The sequence below is a fragment of the Myotis yumanensis genome, unplaced genomic scaffold (genome assembly GCF_028538775.1).
Source record: "Myotis yumanensis isolate MYYU_CA2020_CCGP unplaced genomic scaffold, mMyoYum1.0.hap1 SCAF_12, whole genome shotgun sequence".
Lineage (NCBI taxonomy): Eukaryota > Metazoa > Chordata > Mammalia > Chiroptera > Vespertilionidae > Myotis > Myotis yumanensis.
The window spans coordinates 12094402-12113468 of NW_027223763.1; the positions used below are offsets into that span (position 1 = coordinate 12094402).

Here is a 19067-nt window from a genome sequence, read left to right on the forward strand (position 1 = left end):
AGAGTGGATGCAGGACTGAGTAATGAGGGTGAGATGTACCCAAAGAGCATCCGCAGGAACGGCAGATGCAGGGGCAGAGGAGAGAGAAGGCACCAAACAGCCTCTGGGATGTTGCTCAACGCAGACTTCAAAGAGCACTTTGAACAAGAAGAGGGACTAGGGCAGTGGTCGGCAAATTGCGGCTCGCGAGCCACATGCGGCTCTTTGGCCCCTTGAGTGTGGCTCTTCCACAAAATACCATGTGCGGGCGCGCATGTACAGTATGACTGAAACTTCGTGGCCCATGCGCAGAAGTCGGTATTTTGTGGAAGAGCCACACTCAAGGGGCCAAAGAGCTGCATGTGGCTTGAGAGCCGCAGTTTGCCAACCACTGGACTAGGGCATCAGGGCACTTCGGTGTAAGAAAGCCATGCACAAACTAATCTTCTTTCCATGCTGGACAGCCTGTCTTTCAAAATTCCAAAGTTCAAAAGCCCTCCATGGAATCCCAGAGTGTGAAAGCCTGCCACGGAATCAGAGTGTGAAAGAGTTTAAAGCAGTCCTGCTCTGGCGAAGATGATCTGTGCCTCTGCCTTCCTCTTGTCCCCAGGAGCTCAGGCGGCTCCCACAAGGCTCTGTCCAAACAGGAACTGTTGTGACAGTGGAGTTTCCTGGGCTCGTTGAGACCCTCCATCCAGGCCTCCGGGACAGGTGGGAACAGGGAGGTGCTGAGCTGGAGCTTGAGGGATGGGTGGTGCTTCCCAAGCAGAGAGCAGAGGGGAAGACCTTTGCGGTGGGGTGAGCAGGTAGGGGGAGAAGAAAAAATGTCCAAGGAAAGAAGATAGCGGACCCACAGAGGGTCCTTTGTGAGGGCATGGTGACCCCTTTCCACCTAAAAGTATGAAGATAATGGGACCAGTGGGCAGAGGGTGGGGTGAAAGGCACCCATGGGTTGGCCAGAGGGAGGGTGTTGGGGAGACACAGTGCTGCCCTGTGCACCTCGCCTGTCTCAGGCACCCCTGCAGCTCCCCGATCTGCCCCTTACCTTCTGTCCCTCTGACTGCAACACCCTCAGGTCTCTGGGCCAGGGGCACCTGCAGGACCCATCCCAGACCCGGTGACGCGGGACCTGTCCCCCTGCAGCTCTCCCGGCACAGCACTGCCCCTCTGAGGCCGGGAAGGTCTTTGAAATTCAGGTTACGACCCACTCATAAACTGTGCAATCAATTCAGTGGCTGCCACCGACATTTAAAAGATGACATCCAAAGAATAGAAAATGTCAGAGCATGTCACGTGCAACAAGGGTAAGTATTCTCCTGCAAAACCCTTCTAGAGACATGCACACACATGCACACACATGTATGTGTGACCGCTGCCCAAAATACACTTCTCACTGGGGTTGCTGTTCAACATTTTTTTTTTTTTTTTGGTGGTTATGAAAATATTTTTTTTTTTATTGCTTAAAGCATTACAAAGGGTATTACATATGTGACCTTTTTTCCCCCCCACCCTTGACAAGCCCCTGCCCTCCCTTACACCCCAGTGTCTTATGTCCATTAGTTATGGTTATATGGATGCATACAAGTCCTTCGGTTGATCTCTTACTCCCCTCCCTCCTGTCCCCCAACCCTCCCTGGCCTTCCCACTGCAGTCCGACAATCGGTTTGAGGCAGCTCTGCCACTGTATTTATTATTGTTCAAAAGTTTGTAATGGTCTTAATTATCCATGAAAGAGTGAGATCATGTGGTATTTTTCCTTCATTGACTGGCTTGTTTCACTTAGCATAATGCTCTCCAGTTCCATCCATGCTGTTGCAAATGGTAAGAGTTCCTTCTTTTTAACAGCAGCATAGTATTCCATCGTGTAGATGTACCACAGCTTTCTAATCCATTCATCTACTGATGGGCACTTAGGCTGTTTCCAGATCTTAGCTATGGTGAATTGTGCTGCTATGAACATCTGGGTGCATATATCCTTTCTGATTGGTGTTTCTGGTTTCTTGGGATATATTCCTAGAAGTGGGATCACAGGGTCAAATGGGAGTTCCATTTCCAATTTTTTGAGGAACCTCCATACTGCCTTCCATAGTGGCTGCACCAGTCTGCATTCCCACCAGCAGTGCACAAGTGTTCCTTTTTCTCCACATCCTCTCCAGCACTTGTCGTTTGTTGATTTGTTGATGATGGCCATTCTGACAGGTGTGAGATGGTACCTCATTGTTGTTTTGATTTGCATCTCTCGGATGATTAGTGACTTTGAGCATGTTTTCATGTCTCTTGGCTTTCTGAATGTCCTCTTTTGAAAGGTGTCTATTTAGATCCTTTGCCCATTTTTTGATTGGATTGTTTATCTTCTTTTTGTTAAGTTGTATGAGTTCCCTATAAATTTTGGAGATTAAGCCCTTATCAGATATGACGTTGGCAAATATGTTTTCCCACGAGGTGGGTTTTCTTGTTGTTTTGTTGATGGTTTCTTTTGCTGTGCAGAAGCTTTTTATTTTGATGTAGTCCCATTTGTTCATTTTCTCTTTAGTTTCAACTGCCCTAGGAGCTGTATCAGTGAAGAAATTGTTTTGGCATATGTCTGAGATTTTGTTGCCTTTGTATTCTTCTAGAATTTTTATGGTTTCCTGTCGTACATTTAAGTCCTTTATCCATTTTGAGTTTATTCTTGTGTATGGTGTAAGTTGGTGGTCTAGTTTCATTTTCTTGCATATGTCTGTCCAATTTTCCCAACACCATTTATTGAAGAGACTATCTTGGCTCCATTGTATGTTCATGCCTCCTTTGTCAAAAATTAATTGAGCATATTGGTTCGGGCTAATATCTGGACTCTCTATTCTATTCCACTGATCTATATGTCTGTTCTTGTGCCAGTACCAGGCAGTTTTGAGAACAGTGGCTTTGTAATACAGCTTGATATCTGGCATTGAGATCCCACCTACTTTGTTCTTTCTCAGGATCGTTGCAGCTATTCGGGGTCTTTTTTTATTCCAGATGAATTTTTGGAGAGTTCGTTCTAGATCTTTGAAGAAGGCCATTGGTATTTTAATGGGAAGTGCGTTGAATGTATAGATTGCTTTGGGTAGTATGGACATTTTAATGATGTTGATTCTACCAATCCAAGAACATGGTATGTTCTTCCATCTGTTTATGTCTTCCTCTATCTCTTTTTTCAATGTCCTGTAGTTTTCTGAGTAGAGGTCTTTAACCTCTTTAGTTAAGTTTATTCCTAGGTATCTTAATTTTTTTGGTGCGATGGTAAATGGGATTGTTTTTCTGATCTCCCTTTCTGAAAGTTCACTATTGGTGTATAGAAATGCCTCAGATTTCTTGGGGTTAATTTTGTATCCTGCTACATTGCCAAATTCATGTATTAAGTCTAGTAGCTTTTTGATGGAGTCTCTAGGGTTTTGTATGTATAATATCATGTCATCTGCAAATAAGGACAGTTTTACTTCCTCTTTTCCAATTTGGATGCCTTTTATTTCTTCTTCTTGCCTAATTGCAATGGCTAATACTTCCAGTACTATGTTGAACAGGAGTGGTGAGAGTGGGCATCCCTGTCTTGTTCCTGTTCTTAGGGGAAATGGTGTTAGTTTTTGTCCATTGAGTATGATGTTGGCTGTGGGCCTGTCATATATGGCTTTTATTATGTTGAGGTATGATCCTTCTATTCCCACCTTTCTGAGAGTTTTTATCAAAAATGGGTGTTGGATTTTGTCGAATGCTTTTTCTGCATCAATTGATATGACCATGTGGTTTTTTTCTTTCAATTTGTTTATGTGATGTATCACATTTATTGATTTACGGATGTTGTACCATCCTTGCATCTCTGGGATAAATCCTACTTGGTCATGGTGTATGATCCTTCTGATGTACTGCTGGATCCGATTTGCTAAGATTTTGTTGAGGATTTTGGCATCTATGTTCATGAGGGATATTGGCCTGTAATTCTCTTTCATTGTGATGTCTTTACCTGGTTTTGGTATTAGGGTGATGCTGGCTTCATAGAATGAGCTTGGAAGCGTTCCTTCCTCTTGAATTTTTTGTAGTAGTCTGAGGAGGGTAGGTTTTAGTTCTTCCTTGAATGTTTGGTAGAACTCCCCTGTGAAGTTGTCTGGCCCTGGGCTTTTGTTTGCTGGAAGCTTTCTGATGACTGCTTCAATTTCTTCCATAGTTATTGGCCTATTGAGGTTTTTAGATTCTTCCTGATTGAGTTTTGGAATGTTGTATTTTTCTAGGAATTTGTCCATTTCCTCCAGGTTGTCTAGTTTGTTGGAGTAGAGTTGCCCGTAGTATTGTTTAACAATCATTTGTATTTCTGTGGGGTCTGTTGTTATTTCGCCTCTATCATTTCTGATTTGGTTTATTTGGGACCTTTCTCTTTGCTTCTTGGTGAGCCTGGCGAGGGGTTTGTCAATCTTGTTTATCCTTTCAAAGAACCAGCTCTTGGTTTCATTGATTTTCTGTATTGTTTTTTTGGTCTCTATTTCATTGATTTCTGCTCTAATCTTTATTATCTCCTTCCTTCTGCTCACTCTGGGGTTTTCTTGTTGCTCTCTTTCTAATTCTTTGAGTTGTAGAGTTAGATGATTGACTACCATTTTTTCTTGTTTTTTGAGATAGGCCTGTAGAGCTATAAACTTTCCTCTAAGGACTGCTTTCATTGTGTCCCAGAGGTTTTGGATTGTTGTGTTTTCATTGTCATTAGTGTCCAGGATGTTTTTAATTTCTTCTTTGATGTCATCGGTAACCCAATCAATATTTAATAACATGCTATTCAGCTTCCAAGTGTTTGAGTATTTTGGGTTGTTTTTATTGTAGTTTATTTCTAACATTATGCCATCGTGGTCTGCGAAGAAGCTTTTTATGATTTCAATCTTCTTGAATTTGTGGAGACTTTGCTTGTGACCCAATATGTGGTCTATTTTTGAATATGTCCCATGAGCACCTGAGAGGAATGTATATTCCGCAGCTGTGGGGTGAAGTGTTCTGAAGATGTCAATTAAGTCCATCTGATCTAGTGAGTCATTTAGGATTGCTGTTTCTTTGCTGAGTTTTTGTCTAGCGGATTTATCCAGTGATGTCAGTGGTGTATTAAAGTCCCCTACTATGATTGTATTGTTGTCGATCTCTCCCCTGATATCTTCCAGAAGTTTTCTTATGTATGTGGGTGCTCCTGCATTGGGTGCATATATGTTTACCAGGATTATATCTTCTTGTTGTATTGATCCCTTTAGTATTATGAAGTGGCCTTCCTTATCTCTGGTTATGGCCTTCACTTTGAGATGTATTTTGTCCGATATAAGTATTGCTACCCCAGCTTTCTTTTCCTTTCCATTTGCGTGAAAGATATTTTTCCATCCCTTCACTTTCAGTCTGTGTGAGTCCCTTCTAATGAGGTGGGTCTCTTGTAGACAGCAGATGTATGGGTCATGTTTTTTTATCCATTCAGCCACTCGATGTCTTTTGGTTGGAGCATTTAGTCCATTTACATTTAAAGTTATTATTGAAAGGTACTTGTTTGTAGCCATTTCTTTTTGTGTGTGTGTGTGTGGCTGTTTTCTTTCTGAGCTTGATATTTCTTCTTTTTACACCAGTCCCTTTAGCATTTCTTGCATGGCTGGCTTGGTGGTGATAAACTCCCTTAGCCCTTTTTTGTCTGTGAAGCTTCTTATTTCCCCTTCAATTATGAATGATAGCCTTGCCGGATAGAGTATTCTTGGATTCAGTCCTTTGCTTTGCATCACTTTGTAGATTTCCGTCCATTCTTTTCTGGCCTGATGTGTTTCTGTTGAGAAATCATTTGATAATCTAATGGGAGATCCCTTGTATGTTACTTTCCGTCTCTCTCTTGCAGCCTGTAAGATTCTCTCTTTATCCTGAACATTTGCCATGGTAATTATGATGTGTCTTGGTGTGGGTCTTTTCGGGTTCACCTTGTTTGGGACTCTCTGGGCTTGTGTGACTTTTTTCTTCCCCACCTCAGGGAAGTTTTCTAATATTATTTCTTCGAATAGGTTTTCTAATCCATGTTCATCTTTCTGTTGTTCTGGCACCCCTATTATTCGTATGTTGTTTCGTTTCATGTTGTCCCAAAGCTCCCTTAGGCTCTCCTCCTGTCTTTTAATTTTTTTCTCCATTTGCCGTACAGTTTGAGTGTGTTTTGCTTCCTTGTCTTCTAATTCACTAATTCGGTCCTCCGCTTCTCCCAGTCTACTGTTGATACTTTCAATGGAGTTTTTTATTGAAGCTATGTCGCTCTTCATTTCTTCTTGGGACTTACTTAAGTTGTTGATTTTTTCATCTGTTTCTTCTAGCTTCTTGCATAAGTAGTTGAGTTTTTCATCTGTTTCTTCTTGCTTCTTGAACATCTGGTGCATGTACTCTAGGAACCTTATTCTGAATTCTTTTTCCATCATGTTGCATATCTCTGTCTCACTTAGCTGCTTTTCTGGCGAGTCCTCCTTTTCTTTCCTTTGGGGGTTTCTTTGCCTACCCATGTTTGATCTCGCTGACATATGTAGATGTTGAGATGTTCAGTGGCTGCTCCCTGGGTGGCAGGGGCTCCTTGGGTTGTGGTTGCTGCTCAGACGGTTGCATTAGCAGCTGCTTTCCAGTTGGCAGCAGCTCCTCTGGTGGGTGTTGTTCACAGCTGTGTTGGCTCTTCTGGCTGGTGGGGGGAGGCTTCACGTACAGCTGCTGTTCCACAGACAGAGGGTGTGGTGATCAGGAGGCTGTGTTGATCAGGAGGCTGCGGTGATCAGGGGGCTGCTGTTGCTTGGATCTGCTGCGTTGATTTAAAGGCACAAAATACAACAGAGCAAGGCACAACGTACCAGGCACTGAACACAAGTATATTCACAATATTAATAACCCCAAATAAAGGTGACCACCCGAATTAAGAGAATTAGGGGATAAGGGAGAAAGAAGAGAAGATAAAAGAGAGAACAGAAAAGAAAAATAAGAAAAAAACAAACAAAAAAGGAGTGCAAAAATAGAATTGGGAAAAAAGAGGGGGGGAAAAAACAATAGAAAGATAAGAAAAAAAAATGTTTGGAAAGTGAAGAAGGATAAAGAATAGGTGTATAAGGGTTTAGAGCAGTAGATTGGAAATAGGATATATAAGTAGGGTGGAATTAGACAGGGGGTAAAAAGAAGGAATTGGGAAAATCTGAAGCAGGAATAGGGTAAGAGAAACAGGACACCAAAAGGGGAAAAGTAAGGAAGAGGGTTTTAGCAAAGAGGTGAAATTGAGATAGGGAAAATTAATGCTAAAGGAACGATGAAAATAGAATGGAGAACACTAATCCCAAAAGAAAATAAAGAGAAAATAAAATGACACTTTAAAAAATGGTAAAATGGTAGCAGTAATAATACTGTTTAAAAATAAAAATGTGGTAATTGAAAGGGTAAAATCAGGTGATGGAAAAAGAAGAAAAAGAAAAAAAAATTGGTTTCTTAGTAAAAAGGCAAAAAAAAAAATAAAATAAAATAAAATAAAAAATAAAATTAAAAAAAAATAAAAAATTTGCAGTAGTGATGGTCTTTCGGTTCTTCTACTCTTCAGCCTGGTTCGCCTTAGTCCTGCCAGGTATTTAGGAGAGTGTTGAATTTGCCTGCATTACACTGTTCCTCCGTGTTGTAAATCACAGTCCTGATTTTAAAGCAGGCAGTATTTGTGATCCAGTCTGCCTTAATTTGTATTCCCCTAAGAGTCAGTTTGTGGCTCAGCCTCTGGGTGGCAGTGTTTTTGGGTTGGCCTCTGAGGCTATATAGCTTCTCTATCCTTTTTTAATCCTTACCCTGCTCTGTGTTGTTGGTGGGACTGAAAGTCCCTCTATAGGCCAGACCCTGGTAACTCCCAGGGACTAATCAGCTTGTTTTAATCCTTTATCTCATACAGGGTGGAATCTGGGTGTGGCTGTGCTCCTTGCCTGGGGGGCTGGGGGGAGGAATTCCACCCTCTGGAGGGAGTGGCTGCTCCAGTCCTGGGCCCAGGGGTGCCTCAGCACTCAATTCGCTGCCACCTCCTCCGGCTCCCCCTCTTTCCTCAGCCTCTCCCCAGATTCCCCTCGTCTGCACCTTCGCCCTCTCTTCAGCACAGGTGAGTGTCTGTATCCGAACTGTCCTATGAGCAGGGTTCAGTGAAAACAAAGAAACAGACAAACGCCAGCCCGGCCGCGGAAACGCTCCTCTCTTACCAGCACTGCATGATCTGGGAAACGCTCCTCTCTTATGGGCACTGCATGGTCTCGTCAGTTCCTCAGGATGCCCCCTTTAGTCTCAGTTCTCCGCAATCACAAAATCCAAATCTCAAATCTCCTGGCGCCAGCAAACCCGCGGAACTCCTTACCCCGGTCAGGGTCTGTGTCTGTCCCAAGAGACGCGGCTGTCTGCCATGCGGTCTCCCTCCGACCCTCTGGGCTCAGGTCTGGCAAACTTTCCTGCCCAGATCCCTGGTTTTTAACCTTTCCAGGGGAGGTCTGCCCTTCCCGGCTGCAAACCGTCTCACCAGCTGAGTAAATTTGCCAATTCGGGGTGGGTGTTATTAGTTTCAGCTGCTTACTCCGTTTGCTCCGGGACAAGACCTGGGACGCGTCTGCCTATATCGCCGCCATCTTGCTTCTCCGCTGTTCAACATTTTTGATAAAAAAAAAAGACTTAGCCTGCTAGCGTCTCAGTGCATGCCTTGTCTCCCCTGATCAAATAAATGGGCAGGATTAATGCATGCCATCCTCAGAACATGCTGGGGGTTGGGAGTCCGGCAAAGCTGGGTTCACATTATGGCTCCGTTACCTTTAGTTGTATTGAGATGGTTTCCAAATGTTGATAATTTCTTGTTTATGAGATGGATGGGAAGATTCAGCAAATCATGTATGTGAAAATACTAAATGAAGTTTATACGGTTCAGAAATGGGTACAAAGTCCACGCAGAGGTTCCCAGCCTGCAGGGAGGCTCCAAGGTATGGATGTGCCCAGCCAGCCATTTACCCGTTCCTCCACCTAGTAACCCAACACATACTTCAACACCTGTGTGTGCCTGTCACTGTATCAGACACAGAACACACCCACCAGACCCGGTACACAATCGCATGGAGCTCTGAGTCTAGTAAGAGGATTCAAATACTGAACAAATACACACAAATAATAAAAGGAACTACTACAGAAACAAACAGGAGAGTGGCTGGAAGACAGAAGAGGAGAATTCATAGAGAAAAGATTTTATCTGATGAGGTAGAATTCGAGCTAAGACCAACATAATGAGAAGTCAGCCAGGACAGATGGGGGAAGGAAAGAGAATCTTTCGGAGAAAAGATAACCATGGCGTACGCAAAGGCCTGTGGAGGAAGAACCTATTCAAGTTTAAAAACAAAAAAAAACACAAAACAAAAAAGACAGAAGGCCATTTGGCTGGAGCATGGAGCGTGAGGGTCAAGAACAGTGAGAATTCTGGGAAAACTTTAGGCAGGAGGCTTCTGTAACCTGGTGGGTCCTATCAGTGACCACTGTGTATAGGATGGAGGAGGAGGAAAGACACACATGTGAGAGGAAGGTGTGTGAGGATGAGGTGTATGGGGACACCAGGAAGACGGGTGGGGCTTGAAGAGGGGCTATGGGCAGGGAGAAGGTGAGGAGGCTGAGAACTTAGGCTGGAGCCTCTGTGTGAAGACACCTGGATACCGAGACAAGGCAATGAATGGAGCGTTGACTGAGAAGAGACCTGGAATTGTAGAAGGCGCCGTACAAGGATGACATCTGCATGGCATTCCCAGGGGCTGCGAGAGGGCGAGTTAACAGGCGGCTCCTCGGCTCTCTGTCACCCTAGAGTGCTTTACTGACACCAAACATGAGTTCCCCGAACCCGTGGGGACCACTAAAACTCTCCAAAAAACCGGGACCTCCCAATTGCAAAGTCCCTTCTGCCAACTGAGCTCAGCATCACTGTGGAGCAGCTTCCTGCCTGGGAGAACAGATGTTAATTACCTACTTTTCCTCCCAGATTTGTGGGGAGCTCGTGGTTGCTACACTTGAGCTATTCCTGGGACTGAAGAGCCTGGCGCCTTCCCAAGCATCATCAGTTTCCCTGTGGAGTCGGCCATCGCATCCCAGCTCTGCCCCTGGCCTTGAAGGCTTCTGGGCCAGAGTTTACCCTGGCCCTGCCACTTTCTAGCTGTGTGACCTCAGATACGCCTCTTCAGCCTTCCTTGCTTCAGTCTCCTGCTCTGCAGGTTGGAGGCCATATTAGTACATAATGCGTAGGGCAGTGATAACAAACCTATGACACGCGTATCAGAGGTGACACGTGAACTCATTTTTTGGTTGATTTTTCTTTGTTAAATGGCATTTAAATATATAAAATAAATATCAAAAATATAAATATTTGTTTTACTATGGTTGCAAAGATAAAAAAATTTCTATATGTGACACGGCACCAGCGTTAAGTTAGGGTTTTTCAAAATGCTGACACCCGAACTCAAAAGGTTCGCCATCACTGGCATAGGGTAACTGGGAGGTGTAAGTGGCATAATTCCTGAGAAGTCCCCAGAACAGTGGTTATCGCTAAGCAGAGGTCAGCTGTCGTCATTCGCAGCAGCAACAGCACTGGTTTCCCAGCCAACCTTCCATCCACCTGCCCCTCGGGGTTAATTACAAATGGCTCAACGAGACCATGCATAGGACAGCATTCCCGTTGTTATAGGGACTCAATAAACACTGCTTCCTCCCCATCCTCTCAACCAAGGTCCCATTCACCCTGAGACATGCTGGTCTGTGATCCTGAGGGACACTAATGTTTAGGCGACTCAGAGGGACCGTGACCCCTCCCTCCTTCTCTGTCACTGGGAGCCCCTGCTGGTATATGAGGCCACACCTCTTGTCTTCTTCCGCCCTAGGTCCTGAACACAAGTAGGAGAAAAAGGCAAGTCTTTATCCTGCACTGCCCTCCCCTGCAAAAGAATCCTAGCTTGGGGTGACTATGAGACTTTTCACAAAGGGAAAAATGTGGAGCTATGTTAATTAGGAAAATAAATCAAAAGAGAAAACTGCACATATAAAATTATGCCAAGTAAATAGATAAAGGCTAGGAGGGTCCATGTGATATACACATAGCCAATGTGATATGATAGCAGCTATTTGTGCAAACCGGTGTGAGAGAGTGTATGTAGCTGCCCTGGAGAGTATAAGATCAATTTTTAAAATGAATACATGTGACAGTACTTAGCAAAACTACAAAATGTGTAATTTGTTCTTGCAGATGTATAATGTGCACCCTTTGATGCAGAGATGCTTTTAGGCATTTTTCTTACAGAAATAGTCTCACGCTTTACAAGATACCTACGTGTGTGTGTGTGTGTATTGGAACAGGATGTTTATCAACTTATTATAACTGCAAAAAATTGAGATAATGATCACCAACATGAGGTAGTAAAGTAAATGCTGGTGCCTTTTGTGTACTCATATCCCTGACTCCTATACAGCTTTCAATGAGAGTAAGATGGGCATGCAGGGCCGACATGGAAAGATGCTTTTCTTACATTGTTTGGTAAACGATCAAACTGCTTCAGAATGGTGTATGTGGCTGAGATGGCCCCATGTATATCTGGGTACTTTGGAAAATGCTAGAATAATATATGTCAAACTATTATGAAGAATTGCCCTTTGGATCCTGTCCGTGGGATAGGATAGAGACAAAGTAGAACTTTTAGTTATTGCTTTACACCATCAGACTTTTCTTCTTTCATGTCTTTCTCTTTTCTTTCTTTCTCTCATTTCTTTCCCCTTCTTACTTCCCTCCCATTCTCCTTCCCTCCCTCTCTTCTATTACAAAGAGCATTCATTTCTTTCACAATCATAAAACAAAACTAAAGAACCCCAATATCCATTCAGCAATCCCATACCCTATCCCTTGATAAAGTGACAGATTTGTTATTTTCCTTGCAAATCCATGTGTAATATTGTGGGAAGGGAAACATACATTTAAAGCTGGATAAGAAAAATGGGAATTAAAAGGTATCAGGGTTCTGTTATGTACCAAACACAGTGCTGAGCACTCACCTCCTGACATGATCAAACTCTCACTTCTGAGGTGGCATCAGGAGTGAGAGTCACATACCTGAGAACTTCTAAAGCACAGGCACCGACTAGCAGGATGGGATGCCAGCCCTGACACGGGAGCAGTGTCCTAATGCCACCCCAGCCCGGTCAGTGGGCACCTCAGGAGGGCCCTTGGGGAGGGGCTGGGACTGCCAGGCAGCAGGAGGGCATTGTGGGGGGAGGGGTTATTTTCCAGGGCTGTGAGCTATTTACCAACAGGCACAGAAGAACTTCAATATTTAACGAAGGTACCACCACACAGGTGTGTATCACCCGAATGTCAAACCTGCCTAGCACCCGGGAACCCAAGCAGTTGTCGCTTGGTAATGAAACCTCCTCCTCCCACTCTCCAGAAAGCAGGCAGACGGAGCTCAAGTGGGATGGAGCAGTGTGAATGTATAGGCAAAGTCTAAGTGTGAAATGCACAGGCGGGATTAGCCCGGGCAAGGTCATGTCCAAGGGCGCTGGGTGACTTCTGCATGAACTGCCCAGCCTCTGAATGCCTGCTCCTCATGACCAAATGCACGGCTGTGCCCAGGTACCCACACCTCCCCACATCCCCCTCCCAGGAAGAGACAGCTTCTGGTTCTTTCTCAGGGGCCACTTGGGGAAACACACACAAATGTGGTCTGAGCTGCTGCTGCTAGATCTGCAATCTGCTGCATAATCGTCCCTCTCCTGTCCGGGCGAGGAGGACCATGTGCACAGCGATGCAGAGACCATGATGCTGCAACAAGAGCCACCAGCAGCCACGTCCCAGTGGTTAGGGTGACCAGAGTCCTACCAGGAGTCAGGGAAAGTGTGCCCTCTACTTCCATCTCACCTACTCCCTTCCTGTCCTGCCCTGACAGTGGCTGGGACACAGTATTGCATGAAGTGCTTTGCTTCATTTCAGATTGTACTTCATTGTAAAGCCTACTCAGAGGAACATTTGAAGAACTAATTTTGCTCAGATGAAAACAGGTGAGAGGAAGGCATGGATTGCAGGGTGGCTGAGAGTTTTACCCGAGGCCTTGCGGCAGTGAACTGAAGAGCCTGGTTCCAGTCAAATCCATTCACCTCTACTCCCCCCGCCTCCACTGCCCCAGCTGCCCCGCAGGGAGGACCGGGCCTTACTCCTCAGCATCCACCACTCACTCTCTTTGGATCTCTCTTTTGTGCTTCTCAACACTAGAGCTAAGATTTCAGAAAATAAGGGCCCGGCTTTGTTACTGTCTGAACAGAGTATGAGGGAAAGAGCACGGGAAAGGAGGCCAAGAGCAGCCTCCCTGCCCGCTTGGCAGCTTGTCTCGTGTACCCCCTGGATCCAGCACGATTCTGTCCCCTGTGCTGTCTCCGTCATGTAAGTGTCAGGTACCCACCCCCACCACACACACACCGTGAGAGCAACTCAGAGAGGGTTTGCAGGCAGCTAACATGCACAGCAGCCGGAATCGCAAGACTGTGTGTGTTCTCTTTAAGGTGCATGGGACCTGGACGGCCCCACCTCCCAAGTGAAATGGGCCGTCCGTCCCCATGATGCTAGGTGGGCAGGACAGGTGTCTACAGCAAAGGTTCTGGTAGGCAGCCAAGGCTTGCTGCCAGGGATCTGGGCTCTGACCACGGCTCTGCCACGTCCTCACTGTGTGACACAGAGACCCGGGGCCACGTGGGCCTCAGCATTAGCTTCCTCGCCCCCATCCCCAGTTTTCTCCCAGGAGGACACTGCGAGTTAAGGACAGAGGCTCTGCCTCCCTCACCTCCGCTACAGTGCCTATCCTGGTGCGAGGCACAGCGGCACGTCTGTGAAGACAGATGGCATGAGCAGCAATAACAGAAACGCGTGCTGGACACTGACCACTCACCAAACCCTTTAGATGTGTCTTCTCCCTTAAGTCCCTCATCACCCTGAAAGGTACAATGTCCCGTCGCTTTAATGGGAGAGGCCCGTGCAACTTGTCCCTGGTCACAGAGCTAGTCAAGCTCAATGGAAGACTTGACTTCTGTATCATTCTACCTCCTGAGGGCAGACTCTTTATGGCCACTGTGCATGGCCTCCCAGTTTGGGGAAGGGAGGGAATGAGGGAGGGAGGGAGGAAGAAAAGGAGGCCCAACAAGATAATTAGTGACCTGCCTCCACGACCCCCGTCCCCACTTTGAAGATGTTTGCTGTTCTCCACTTGGGGCTTAGTAGAGGCCTATACGTGGTGGGGGAGGGGGGGGGGGGGGGGAGGAGAAGGAGGGGATAGTAGCTTATAAAAAGATGCATCTGAGGGGCAAGATCTTAGGAGCAGAGGAGAAGAAGGTAGAGTTCAGAGCTGCAGGGCTGGGCCAAGCAGTGAGGGCTCCTCTCAGCCCACGAAGAGGAGTAGGCCAGTGTCAGGACTGGGATGTCCTGGGCAAACCTTGCACCCATTATTGCCAGCATCCCAAAGATGCTATGGAGAAAAGGCAGGGCAGTGCCTCCGCAGCATTTACTAAAGACAAACAGCCAAATTCTGTCTATAAACCAGCTGGAGCCATAGACACTTAATAAAGACAAGTGGAGCCCTAACCAGTTTGGCTCAGTGGATAGAGCGTCGGCCTGCGGACTCAAGGGTCCCAGGTTCGATTCCAGTCAAGGGCATGTACCTTGGTTGCGGGCACATCCTGAGTTGGGAGTGTGCAGGAGGCAGCTGATCGGTGTTTCTCTCTCTTCTATGTTTCTAACTCTCTATCTCTCTCCCTTCCTCTCTATAAAAAATTAATAAAATATATATTTTTTTAAAAAAGACAAGTGGAAAGACATCTTGGGTGTATGTCCACATCATGAATTGTCCACCAGCAGACCAAATGAAGGCGTGTTTGAAACAGCATCTATGAATAAGAGCGCGAGGTTTCCAAACATTCCGGGATGAGCCAGGACTAACTGTAAAATAGAAACGCGACCTCCAGCTGCATCAACAGAAGCATGAGAGCTAGCGAGAGGGAGGTGGAAGTCCCGCTTGGCTCAGCCCGGGAGCATTCCCACCTCGCGGAAGAGGAGCGTGGGTTCTGGTGTTACCCACAGGAAATCCAAAATGAGAATCTCCATCTAGAGGACACTGTCCAAAATGATACAATGTCTGAAACTACATCACGGGAGAGGAGCTGAAGACACTGGGATTGTGTATTGAGGTTGATTTCCAGAAATTACAGGGAGCCATTTTTTTTTTTCTTCCTGTTGTCAAATTTCCCAAGAGATGCCTCAGAGAGGGAAGATAAGTTCTTTGTGGATGTGGAGGCCAGGGACACACATTTCAACTCAAGATAACAACACTTTCTAATTATAGTCTGGAAATGAGATGAGCTTTCTCATAAGTAGTGAGAAGCCCATCAAAGGAAGTAATCAAGAGATACCTAGGAGATGTTGGACTATGTATCTTCTGATGCTCCTCAAAACTCCAATTCCAATAACACTGACACCTCCCTGCCCCCTTCACTGTGGAAGAACCAGAGAAGACAAACTCTGATAACCCAACACAGATTGGCCATCAGTCAGAAATGGCTTAGCCCAGAAGACAATTCCAGTTGCCCCCAACCACCCAGCTCCCAGACCTCTTCCCAGCTCCTAGTTCCCCAAAATGCCCCCTGGAAGGTGGGATGCAACAAGGAGGACTCACCTTTCTTTTCAAAGTCTCCCTTCTCTTCGCCCGGCCGGCCCAGGCTGTCCAGGGTGTGGGTCACCTGGCTGCCAAACTCGTCCTCGCGGGAGACGTGATTGGCCCTCCGGGGAGGGTCCTCCTCCTCTTCATAGTCATAGTCATCCAGGATGGGGGTCTCCCGGATGGGCACGCCGATGACGGAGTTGTGGGCCTGCAGCCGGGAGGCGCGGAAGCTTTCGCGGGCCTGGGGGCCCAGCAGCACCGACGGGATGTAGTGGATCTCGTGCGTGGCTTCCGTGCTGGCGCTCTTCTGGGGGATGCGGCGACGCTTCTGCCAGCGCCGCTGGGCATACAGCGCCACCGTGAACACCAGCAGCAGCAGCAGCAGAGCAATGAGGCCACCCTGCAGCAGGAGGGAAGAAGGACAGCAAATGGGCCGCTGTTCTTTGGGTTAGAGAGCCAGAGGGCATTTTCTTGTCCACCGCACTCAGCCCAAACCCCTGGATTTGGCTCATAAAGCCTCGGGAATCACCAGCCATGGCTCTGAAGCCAGAGAGATGCTCTTTCCCAACCTCATCTCAGGATGAGTAAGAATCCCTGCCCTTCCTTCTTCATAAGGTGGCCACAAGGAGCAAATGAGATGGATGATGGACATGCCAGAGCCATGCAGACTGCTAAATGCTGGGAACAGTCCCGGCTGCGGCTTCACACAAGGGAGTGTCTGAACCCTGGCGCTGCTTCCCACCAGCTGCCTGGCCCCAGGACATTTGCTTACACTCTCTCAGTCTTGCTTTCTCTTCTCTAGGCTGAGTCCACTGAGGGCTCAAGAGACAGTCTGTCTTCTATCCTGCTGTAAGAGGATGATTAAGTCAAGTAAAACTTCTGCATAGTTCCAATTTCCTTCATTATCAGGAATACTGCCTTTTAATGCTTCATTCCCAACAAGGGACCTGAGACAAAGTAGATGCTTCGTAAATATTTGTGGAATGAATGAAAAGAATGTGTCTTTCTAGGGATCCTTTAATCAAAGTATAAGGCAAACCAAAGTTTATTTTTTTTAATACAACCCCAGAGTAAGTATTGGATTGAATCTGTACACCACACATTAAAGTGGAATGTGGTGAAGTGCTTATATCATAGCATATCCTATGTGACTCATGAGATTAATGAAACGCCCCGCTCTGTGAGCTCCCTGAAAGGCAGGGGTATTTGCAAAGCCTGTGTTTCCCACAGCACCTCCCCAGGGCTTGAGGTGGAAGGCATGCATCCTCCTGGCCTCCCCCTCACTCACCAGACACATCTCCCAGGAAGGGGGTGGGCCCTCTCAGCGACCTTGCTTTTTCTCTCTTACACATTGTGCTTTATGTCTGGGAGCCTGGAGGCCGCCTGGCTGAGTCCCTGCTGTGTGACCCCCCAGTTAGGAAGGACGACCTGCTGTTGTATACAGAAAGGAGATGAAGAAATCAAGACTCAGAAACTCCGATGGTGAGCAGCAGAGTGAGGTGTGAGTCTCGTCTCATTTCCTTGTGTTTGTGTGGTTTGGTTTTGCTTTCTAGCTCTAAAGCCGACATTCCTTCACCCACGGCCCTGTGGCTGATTGCTCTTCCTTACCTATGATCTCACTGAAGGCAAAGACGATGTCTGATTACCACCTGTATAACCCCTAACAGAGGTGACAGATGCTCACCCTGGGTACATCACGTTGGGCTGGGAGAAGGGACGGCTGCTGAGAATACCTGTTCAGGCCAAGGCGAGTACTCACTAAAGTGGCTCAGCTGTCCTGCTGACGGCATCGGGAAACTATCCTGTTATTCTTGCAAGGCCCTCAGCTCTCTAAGCTGGAATTTATAACCTCCACAGCGGGTGGGGGGTGACCGGTAAGCGAGCTAACAGGTGGCCAGGTGGCAGGTGCGGCTATTAGCCCGGCCTTGACTTCGGCCATGAGCTACTGCAGGATCCCCAGGAAGGTTTCTCTGGATGTCAGAACTTAAAACCGATACTAAACCAGACAAAGCTATAAGTATGTGTATCTATGTATACGTGCGTGTGTGTGTGTGTGTGTGTGTGTGTGTGTGTGTGTGTGTGTAATCTGCCAAGAAAACATAAAATGTATATATAGTTTATCACTTCTGAGTCCTAACAAACAAGAACAGGTCCTTCTCCCTCCACAGAACATATTGTTCCTGTGTCCATAAATCATGTGCGACATGCTGTTACATCAAAGACAAGAAAGGAAGGAGACACAGGAGGAGTGAGGGGGGGGTGAGAAGGAAAGGTAACAGGAAAGGAGACTGGAGAGAAAGGAGGCAGGAAGAACACTAACCCTTGTTAAAAACAATAGCAGGCCTTCTCCTTACTATTACTTAATGTTATTGTATTTGATCTTAAAGATTTAAAGACAATCATATGTACTAGGGTTTATAGCTTCTATTGTTTCAATACAATGTGAAAAACGGGGTTCCCAGAGGTTAAGGAACTTGCTGGAAGTCACACAGGATTTGATCCTAGTTCCAACTGGTACAAAAAAGGCCAGGGTGTGGTCATGCAGGGATATGAACCCAGCTCTACACACCGTGGTTCACAGACACTGAAGGCGGGGGGAGGAAAACATGGGAAAGATAGTAAGGGAGCATGAAAAGAGAGGGGATCCTGAGAAGGGAAAAGAAAAAGATTATTTTCAAACCCAGGATTCTATGGGCACATCTTGAGGCTGCCTATTCACAGAAGCTTTTAATTTGGTTTCGCTGATGCCCTTGGGGGCATCTTGACTGAGTCCGCCCTCTATCTTCTCACCTTTGGGGATTTTACTTGCTCTCAGGGTCAGGCAGGGCCAGAGCCCTTCACCCCAGCCCCTTCTGCAAACCCTGATTATGGGTGTGGACCCTGGGGTCAGATCCAGGACCAGCACTGACCTGGGAAAGATGAGGCCTAATCAAACAGTCCACCAGCAACTATGGCCCCTCCCTGACCCGCTGCATCCCCCAAACCCTCCCTTGTCAGCCCTGCAACCCTAGATCACTTCCAAGTTTACTCTCTGTTATCTCAGATTTCCCAGCTTCTCCTATGGAACTGGACTTGACAATACTGGGAAGAGTATAGCACACAACTAGGGGTGAAGGTCGGGGGTCCGAAAGACCTCTTTGGAATGTCGTGCTGCCACATGTAAGCTGGGCGATCTTGGACAATGGCCTGAATCTCTCTGAATCACAATATTCTCATCCATAAAATTGGGTCAAAAATGTCCTCACAGAGGGAGATTAGAAGTGAGCTCATGGACGTGGCGTGCCTGGCACACGGTACATAGGCTTCTCATCCATGCAACCCAGCAGTGCTGATGTGCAAACCAAATCTGAACACTGCTTTGATGACCCTGACAAATTGAGGGTG

General features: G+C 46.5%; 1 protein-coding gene across 3 annotated transcripts in view; it reads right to left on the reverse strand.

Moving 5' to 3' along the window:
* The window catches only part of ASTN2 (astrotactin 2), a 759574-nt gene that overhangs the window by 578527 nt on the left and 161980 nt on the right, over positions 1-19067 (reverse strand). For all 3 annotated transcript variants that reach the window (XM_070430790.1, XM_070430789.1, XM_070430788.1), the window contains exon 3: positions 15699-16083. In XM_070430790.1, the coding sequence (XP_070286891.1) occupies positions 15699-16083 (385 nt within the window). The remainder of the gene's footprint in view (positions 1-15698; positions 16084-19067) is intronic.